Source organism: Vitis riparia, chromosome 11, assembly GCF_004353265.1.
Source record: "Vitis riparia cultivar Riparia Gloire de Montpellier isolate 1030 chromosome 11, EGFV_Vit.rip_1.0, whole genome shotgun sequence".
Taxonomy (NCBI): domain Eukaryota; kingdom Viridiplantae; phylum Streptophyta; class Magnoliopsida; order Vitales; family Vitaceae; genus Vitis; species Vitis riparia.
The window spans coordinates 9768956-9779347 of record NC_048441.1 but is presented as its reverse complement, the minus strand read 5'-3'; the positions used below and the strand labels follow the sequence as shown (position 1 = coordinate 9779347).

The window sequence follows — 10392 nt, the reverse complement described above, 5'->3', positions numbered from 1 at the left end:
CTCCTCCCCTCGTATAAATAGAAAGTTCTTTACTGGGAAGATGGGTTTCAATATTAACATCCGCAACAGCAACTCCAATAGGTGGAGTGGAGTTGGATTTGGATCACCACACAATATACCATTATCGTAGACTGCTGCAAATGTCATCATCCTGAATGATGGAGCCTGTTTACAACAGTATTTTATGTCACGATATCATACTTTATAGACGGACGCACATACCATCGACATCACACCTTGATCCTGCAATCTTACTTGTCTGTCTAGAACACTAAAATCCTACTTGTTTCATGTCTTCCACTCTCACGCCTTTACCACTTTGAGCATTCTTTTTAATTTCAATTTGCTCTCACATTATTTAAGCCCATTTTTATAAATGGCCATTCGCACACCCAATGGTCTTTTTAACTTTTATTAAAAGATTATTGTAAGCTGCAGAGAAAGAAGAATATGTCAAACGCACCCATCTAGCGCATTCTACACTAATATTCCCAGGCTCCTGTGTCAGCTTTGATTCAATATACTCTCTTCAAGAATACAATTCCAATATTCCCATTTAAAATGTGACAAAGAATTCAAATATTTATAATATTAAAATTGTCCATTTAAATTAACATAGGGGCAAGACGAATGTGAGGAGGGCCATATCATGGTTGTCTTATTGGTGAAAAAAATCACATATACTCCACCTGATGTTCAAATTATAAGCACTTTTGTGAATTGTGGTGGTAGGTTGGCAATGTTCATATATAGTGGCAGAGCCGATAAATGGCTTGAGGGGGCCAACATTTAGGTATTTATTTCAAGGGAGCAAAACATGAATAAAAGGACCATTGTAGTCTCCTGATGATAACACAGGAATTCTTCACTTATATATATGAAAAAAAAGGTTCAAATCCCCTCAAATATATATATATATATATATATATATTTTAATTTTTTAATTTTAAAGCCACATGAGATAAAAGATTCTTCTCTAAGGAAAGGATTTTGAGAGTTTTCTACCTATTATAATTATGTGAAGGGCTTGTGAAGAATTAACATGGATCAGTTGACATACAAAATTTCACATTTTCTTGCCAAATTGCATTTATAATATTCTTCACGGCATCAAACGCAGGTGTATACAAAACTGTAATGATGGTGACAACATAAAATAACATTAAAAAAGAAAAAAGAAAAAAGAAAGAAAGGGGATATTAGAAAGCCCAGGTTGGGGAGGGAGGTGAAACTATGCTCCCTTGAGGAAGGTCCTGCAGATCTTCTCCCAGCACTTTCTATCGGGTTCAGCCATCTGCAATGTTAACTTGGCTGCTTCTGCGAAACCTCTCTGTACGTAGTTGTGAAGATTTCATGAATGAGTATGATGATGATGATGACGAGAGTGAAAAACAAAGAAAAGTAAAAATAAGTAATACCTCAATGGCGTCGTTGTTGAGGAGGCGGTCGATGAGATTGCAGAGAATGTCTTTGGTGTATTCAGGATGACCTTGAATTCCCATAATGTGGTCTCCAAGGGTGAACATCTCCACACTTGTTTTGTCTGAAAATGCAATCACTTCTGCTCCAAGAGGGACCTCCCACACCTGTTTGGTTAGTTTGTCATTAATTAGCTGATGAGTGTCTTATAGTTTATAGCAGTTGATTATGTGTGTGTGTGAGAGAGAGAGTAAGTACCTCATCTTGATGGCACTCAATAATGGAAAGAAATGGAGGAATTTCCTTCATGTCTTCAAGGAAGCTGCATGGGGGCAGATCCTTCACTATTCTCACTTTCCTCAGCCCAATGTCCCAACCAGTATAAGATTTCCCAACCTTCCCACCCAATGCTCTGCACAACACCTGAGAAAAAAAAGAGGAGAAAACCCATTGAAAATCCAAAATGAAAAGGAAAAAGAAAAAGAAAAACTTGTAATCTTGATGAATTTATTATAGTACCTGGTGACCAAAGCAAATCCCAAGAACTTTCTTCTCCATGGCATCTAAAGTCTGCAAGAGGAAGCAAAGCTTGAGGATCCAGTAGTCATTGCCATAGGCATCATAAGGGCTGCCACTGACCACAAATCCATCATAGTTATGGAGGTCGTTCATGTCAGGGAAGTCTCCATCAACAACCCTGTACAGATCCCACCTCTCTCCTTCTTCCCCAAAGGCTGCAACAAACACATTGAAGTACCCACCATACACCTTCTTCACATAATCAGAGTCCCTTGCTGCTAGCAACAGAGCATACCTCTTCCCTTCCACCTTCATTTTCTTAATTCTTCTACCCAACACACCTACCCCTTCAATCAACAAGCTCAGAGAAACACAGAGAGGGAGACAGAAGAAAAGGGAGTGGTTGGGTTGTGGTTTGGATTTCTAGTGTGAATTGTGAAATGTTGGAAGGAGCTGTCGTCCTTTTATAGAAGACTCCTAAAAGGGTGCTGCTCATTTCCAGTGGGTCGTCCTATCCTTAACCTACATGCAAACTCTGTTGGTGGGTTTGGATTTAAAATAAATAAATAAATAAAAGAAAAAGGTAAAAATTAAATTATAAAAAGCTCCACCAACTCTCATCAGGTTTCCATGAAGAATCTCAGGCTGCAAGTCGCATTTGGTTTCCTCCTTGTATGAGAATAAGACACGGTTTCGCTTGCTCCGTGTTTGGCCCATTTGCATGTACAATGGCATAAATTCTAAAGCAATTCTCATATATATTTTAAAATTGTATGGAGATTAATTAAGTTATTTTGAACTACTCTATCATATTACTTTTACAGTCACGTAGATGCACAACATAACATACATCTTCTCTTTCGACTTCGGTTGAATTCATATCTGTGTTTCTTCTTTACCAATTCCCATTATTGTTTAGTTTTGTCTTTTTTTTCTAAGGATATTTAGAAACAACAAAAATAATGGTAATGATATGATCAATTTTATTTTATTTTTTTATTTTTTTTATCATGGGAATGAGGTATCTCGTCCAAAATTTATAAAAATTTAAACGTGTGTTCAATAACAAAAAAAGACAAAAAAAAAAAAAAAAAATTCAGAACTTTGAGAAGGAAATAATGAATAATTAATGAGAGAATCTTGACTGATTGGATGGGATTTGAACTTTTTACCAATGGAAAAAGGTATCAATAGGAGAATGGATATATTTTGCAAATAAAAAAGAAAACGAAAGGTTAATCAATAATAACACAAAAAAAAAACATGTAAATAAATAAATGATAGGGAAAATCGATTAAAAGGAACAAAAGAAACATGAAATTATGAATTTAATTTCTCACCTTTTTTAATCCAAAAAAATACTTATTTTGAATACATTTTTTTGTAAAATATTTTTTTTTTAAAACACAAATATAAAATGTTGAAAGGTATTTATATATATAAAAAAAAAGGTTACTATTTAAGTTCAAAAATAGGAGATGCTAATTCTATAAATTTGAGATTTTTTTATCCATTTTAATTAATTAATCTTAAATTATATGTCTTTTACGGTATTTGATTAGATGTCTTATTTATTTACATATATTCCAATAAATGAGTAATCCTTCATTATTGATTATTCTCAAATTCTTTATAGGATTAAGTAACAATCAATATTTGATAACACATTCTAACACATTTTTATTTATTTTTAAATAAATAATATTATTTAATCACAAGAATCAATATATGACGTGGTAATATCAACACGCTTTACTTTGCTTTAAGTTTTTGTTTTAAAAAATTTAAGCAATGCTATTTAATCATAAGAAACACATTCATTGACTTTTTGACCATTAAAAGAATTTTAAATTAAAAAAAATGTTAAAAATAAAAAGTAATCAAGCACCATTGATGCTTTTAGCGATTGATAATCCTTATTCAATATTTTACTTCACTATCACTGATATATTAAAAATATATATTTCTACAGTAAATAATGACTGTAATTATTAAGCACGTTTTTATTTTAATAAAAATAGATAAATAAAAATAATAATTAAAAAGTAATTGACCGGCTTCAATTTGCGGGGTGGTGAGCCTGCGACAGGGCCACAGCCACGCGGAGAATAGAGGGGACGCGTCGAATAAAGGCAGTGCCGCGCTGGACAATGATTTATGGGTGAGGTGAGGTGAGGTGAAACAGTGAGGAATCAGGTGGCTTCACTTCACCGACAAAATAGGGATGAGTTGGCCAGAATCGCCAGACCATTGGACGAAACTGTTCAAGGTAGTACTAAAAAACCCTTGGACTTCAAAATAACTACAGGAATGTCTTTATAATGGAATCGTGCTATTTAAGATAATTTGTTGTTAAATTTATTTTTAAATAAAAATAGCTGACCTCAAAATGGAAGCTTCGTGCAAATTCAACTTGACCCCACTGATCCAACCACTCAATTTCTGAGATCTTCCCTTGTGGATAATTCTTTTCTTTTTTCGTTATTTTCTATTAATTATAGACCAATAAATGCATAAATAAAATAAATAAAATCTTGCTAATAATGTTGGTCTAGGTTAAAATTTGATTATATGTCTCTAACATAAATTTGTCTTAATGAGGCACTCATGATTTAATAACAATTATTTTTTCGGATTCAACAATCACTTTTTCACGATAATAACATTTTAAATGATAATATTAGTCTATCAATCACCTTAATATTCATTTGAATATATTTTCTATTTTTTATTTTTAAAATTTAAAATATACGAAAAGTATAGATTTATCTTATTTTAAAAAATTAAAAGTTGAAGTAGAAAATTTTTTTTATTTGAAACTTTTTACATAGTTTTTAATATAATTTACTATTGTAAAAGTTTTTCAACCCTTTTTGTATCTTATATAAAATTTATTACTATTTTCTCATTTTAAAAATAAAAAATAAAAAATATATCTCAACGAGCACTTAGTTTTTTCCTGGGCTAATTAATTTTGTAAAGCCATGAAAATAAGTATCCATTCTTAGCCATTTAGATTTTTGTTTTGGAAGTGCTTTCAAAAATAGTTCTAAAAAATAGGTTTTGAGAATCATTTTTGAAAATTGATTTATGATATTTGTAAAATAAAAGTTTGTTTGGAATTTTGAAATAGTTTAAACTTATTGTATACGTTTTTAAATATGTTTTAAGAAATACCTTTTATATATGGTGTTCTATTTTAATCATTTTTCATATTTATATAATTAATTTTTAAAATAACCCTAAAAAATTAAGTAAAAATTAATTAAAAATAAGTAAAATATGTTATTTGAAAACACCTTTTTTTTTTAAAGAAAAAAAAACTATTTTTGTTTTTAAGAAAAGAAAAAAAGTTTTTGTTTTTAAGAAAAGAAAAGTAGAGTATGTTTGGTAACTGTTTTTTAAAACAATTTTCTATTATCTAGAAAAAAAAAACAATAGAAAACATGTTTAATAATAAAAAAACTTATTTCTATTTTCTATTTTTAAGAACAAAAAATAGGATCTTTTCATAGAACATTTTTTAGTTGTTTTCAATTGTTTTCTTTTATTTTTTAAAGGTTGTTTTAAGAAATGATTATACAAACATATAAAATGATTAAAAGTAAAACACTATATATAAAAATTATTTTTAAAACATATTTAAAAATATTAAAAACAAGTTAAAAACATTTTAGGTTTTCAAACAGATTTTTGTTTTATAAAAATCAAAGAACAATTTTTAAAAACTATTCTCAAAAATCATTTTTCATAATTCTTTTCGAAAGTAGTTATCATATCCTTATTTTCTATTTTTTAATTATGAGATGTGTTCTCCTTTTTCCTTTTCTTTTATTTTTTATTTGTTTTAAATAATGAAAAAAAATTATTTTAAAAACAATTACCAAACATGACGGTAAATTCTAATAAATGGATGAGTTCATTTCATTGCTATTTCTCTACCATCTTTAATGATATAAGATAAGTTTATACTTCTTATACAATAATTACTATATTTGATACAAATGGCAGTACTATTTTCTATTTTAAAAAACATAAAATATATCTAAACGGGCATTTAATATATATATATATATATATATATATATATATATATATATAAAGCTGAGTTCATTGACGTCAAGGAATATGACCTAATTTCTTTATGCTCAGGATTTATAGATATGCTTTTTTGGAATAATACATTGATCCAAGGAACCAAATCAAAAGAAGGCAATACCTAACTATTAGGGAAAGCCATCTTAATTTAAAAGAAAGAAACCAAATGAGTCAATCTAAACATAATAGTAATTTGTTTATTAGTTTAGCAAAGAAGGTTCCTTGTTAAGATTCCTTTCATGGTCAGGTCAAGGCCCATTGGTACATTGTTTTTTCTTTTATTATCTAAAAGCTTATTAGGACTCTTCAAAGATATGCATTCAAGTTTGCACAACTAAATTACTATATAAAGTATGAAATCTTGGGCATTTCCCACTTAATGTATTCTCTCAATTTCATGATCCTTTTACGTCTGAATCCCTATGTATTAAAGATAAGTTATGTTTCAAACCAAAATCATAGAAAGGAACAATTTATGCTTTATTTGGTAATGCTTTAAAAAACAGTACTTAAAAACTATTCAATGATGTTTTGTTCAATAAAAGTCTACTTGACTAGGAACTGAAATGTTTTTAATTTATTTATAATATTTTTGAATATATTTTAAAAATAATTTTTATATTTAGTACTTTAGTTTTAATTATTATATAATTATTTTTTTAAAACAAGTCTCCAAAATTAAGTGCCCGCAACTAAAACAGAAAATTAAGAATAGAAAATAAAAAAGAGTTTTCTAATTATTAAATTTTTTTTGTTTGTTCCGAAAAACAGAAAATTATTCTTGAAAATAATTGTCAAACAAGCTCATAGTGTTCTATACTATACTTATTTTTAAATTTTAAACTAAAAATATATTAATTTTTAAAAACTATTTAAAAAATTGAGATATTAAAAAATTTCTACTACTGCAAATTTAAGATTTTTTAAAAGTGATTTTTAAAGATACAAGGTAAACTATTTTTTGCATAAGTATAATTTTTTTTATTTTAAAAATAAAAATAAGAAGTGTATCTAAACCAATACTTAATTAACAAATTTGAAATGAAAAAAAAATTATATTTTATTTTCTTCATCTTGTCTAATATAAAAAGTAATTGAAATAAAACCAGTTTTATCCTTATTTGTTGTTATAAGAGTGATGAAAAGGAAATAATTCCGTTTACCATTTTAATCATAAATGTAATCGACTCAAAATGGAAAACATAAAAAATTAATTTTAGAAAAATTAAATAGATATGGGTTATGTAAATGTTTTAACAACTCAAAAACTAAAATTTACTTATTTATTTAAAAAAAAATCAATTATGTTTTTTTCTTTGAATCGCTTTATGAACCTATCAATAATTATAAAAATAAAAATAAACATATTAATGAATAAAAATGAAGTAAAAATATCATAAAAATTATTTCTCTTCAAAGTTAAAATAAATAAATGATAATCCACAAATTAAATAGAAGAAAAAGAAAAGCATACACGTTAAAGTTACACTAAAAAAGATAAAAAGATAGAGGAAATACTAGAAAAGAGCTATAATGAAATCCAAATCCCATTAAATTTCATTTTAAAAAAATTAAAAATGTTTTTTTTAAAAAAATCTATTCATTTCAAATATTGGATTTAAAGATTTCATTTTTCTTTTGAGTTATTTAATTAAAAGGGTTTTTGAAAACCCAATTTTTGAAATTTGTGTTTTTACCTTTTTTTGGCCTTATTTGGACAAAAAGGCCATCATTATTTTCTTGTAAAAATAATTGTCTCTTTTAAAACTTACATGTAAATATTTGAAAATGATAAAAAGACATTTATGTAAAAAATGGGTTAATTTTCAAGAAAAAAAACATGGAAAGGATTAGATTCACAATTTATGGATTATTTCATCCATTTTTAACAAAATATTTCTTTTCTTTTCCTAAATCTCTTTGTTATACATATAAAGATCCTTCAAATAAAAATAGGAATAAAATGCTTCTACTTTTGACTAAAAAATTTTTATAAAGAGAAATCAAAATTTAAAATCATTTTTATTTATAAGAGAGGATTATATTTTTATAAATATCTATGTCAAAAGTTTTATTTGTGGCCAAACCATAAGTGAGTTGTCAACATCATTAAATGGAAATTTGAAAGGATGGTTGGAAAAATTATGGCTAGCTATCCATGAATGGTCTTTTCACATTTCATGAAACCTTGATTTAGAGTTTGTTTACATGAAATTTAAGAAAGTATTACTAATATTAAAAGTGCTTTTGAAAAATAATCAAGATTGGACAAAATTTAGAAAACATTTTTAAAAAATTGAAAATCATTTATAATGCTTTATGGAAAAACACTTGATAAGGGATTCTTCACATACATTTCTAAAAGGAACTCATTTGATAAAAACACTTCAAATAGAAATATTGTAAAATGCACTCTAAAAACATCAATCCACATTATACACTTGAAGAAACACACTTCCTATTGCATATTGAAGGAACCCCCCCCCCCCCCCCCCGCCCCCCGCCCGTCAAATTATGCGCCACTTGAACGTGCCAAGAGGTAAGCACACTTCATCCTAACTTAGGCAGTTCTCATAAGACCAACCATTATAAGTGTCATATTCATTTAATAATAAATCAAACACACATCAACATTCATCAGTGCACAATTTTGTCATCAATAACTCAATGTACTTACCCCTTAATAAAACACCTTCTTTCCCATCAAAGAAGTGCATCCAAGAGCACATCTTAGTGCATAGCCTTGATCGCTCCACCTACGCACAAACAACATCTTCAAATAGTACACCTTTATAAAGTTGCACACCAAATAACACCCTTAAAGTTCCTAAACATTTCATCATTCACATTAGCATGCTACTACATTGAAAAGATAGGAAATGCGATTTGTCGGGCTTTGTGAAGCCTAGTTTTGTTTGATCTGGTTTGACGACCTGACCCAAATAATTTGCGTGGTTTTTTAATGGGAGATTTAGTAAGGCTTGTTCATGGAGCAAAGCCCGTTTAGCCCATTGTGGAACCGCCTTTTGTAATTGGGTTTTTTTAGTGTGGTGTGGTGTGGTTGTCGTGCTATATATAGAGAGAAAATATTGTAGCCACTATAGTTGTACTTTGTATTCTTCCCTGATAATAGTGATATCCCTGCAACTCCGTGGATGTAGGCAAATTGCCGAACCACGTAAATACTGTCTTATGCGTGTGATTATTTTTTTTCTTTGACGTGTGTTTTCTCTCTATTTTTTGTTTCTCACAGGTTGGGAATTCAGCTTAATTCCCTTCAACTGGTATCAGAGCCTAGGGTTAGGTTTGAGTGGGAACAATGGTAGAGGAAGCAAGAAAGGCGTCTGGAATAAAAAAGTTTGATGGCACAGACTTTGTGTATTGGAGGATGCAGATTGAAGATTATCTCTATGAGAGGAAATTACATCTGCCTCTTTTGGGGATAAAACCTGAGAGTATGAAGGCTGAGGAATGAGTGTTTCTTGACAGACAGGTTCTAGGAGTTATTAGGTTAACTCTGTCTAGATTTGTTGTACACAATGTTGTAAAGGAGAAGACCACAACAGATCTGATGAAGGCTTTGTCTGGTATGTATGAAAAGTCGTCTGCAAACAATAAGGTGAATTTGATGAAGAAATTGTTCAATAGCACAACATCTAAATGAATTTAATACAATCATAAATCAATTGTCATCTGTAGAAATTGATTTTGATGATGAGATTCGTGCTCTGATCGTCTTGGCTTCTTTGTCAAACAGTTGGGAGGCAATGAGGATGGCAATAAACAATTTTATAGGAAAGGAAAAACTCAAGTACAATGATATACAAGATTTAATTTTGGCTGAGGAGATTCGCTGAAGAGATGCAGGCAAAACCTCAGGATTTGGTTCTACCCTAAACCTTGAGACAAGAGGCAGAGGTAATGACAGAAATTCAAACCAGGGTAGATCAAAATCCAGAAATTCTAATCGGAACATAAACAAATCTAGATCAAGCCAACAAGTACAATACTGGAACTGTGGGAAAACAAGTCACTTTAGAAGGCAATGCAAAAATCCTAAGAAGAATAATGAAGACGATTCTGTTAATGCTGTAACAGAAGAGGTATAGGATGAATTACTTTTTGCAATAGACAGTCCACTTGATGATTGGGTTTTGGATTCAGGAGTTTCGTTTCATACCACTTCACATCGAGAAATCATACAGAATTATGCTGCAGGTGATTTTGGTAAGGTGTATTTGCCTGATGGTTCAGCCTTGGATGTTGTGGGTCTTGGAGACATCTGGATATTGTTGCCCAATGGGTCTGTTTGGTTACTGGAGAAGGTTCGACATATTCCTGACCTGATGAGGAATT

The 10392-nt window shown here is 29.6% G+C and overlaps 1 protein-coding gene across 1 annotated transcript; it reads right to left on the bottom strand.

Moving 5' to 3' along the window:
• Positions 1–1221: 1221 nt before the first annotated feature.
• Positions 1222–2382, bottom strand: LOC117925440 (gamma-glutamyl peptidase 3-like). The gene is made up of 4 exons (XM_034844446.1): positions 1939–2382; positions 1678–1842; positions 1419–1586; positions 1222–1330 (listed from the first exon to the last, which is right to left on the bottom strand). Exons 1-4 carry the CDS (start codon positions 2251–2253, stop codon positions 1232–1234), a joined length of 747 nt encoding a protein of 248 aa, XP_034700337.1. The 5' UTR covers positions 2254–2382; the 3' UTR covers positions 1222–1231.
• Positions 2383–10392: the final 8010 nt, after the last annotated feature.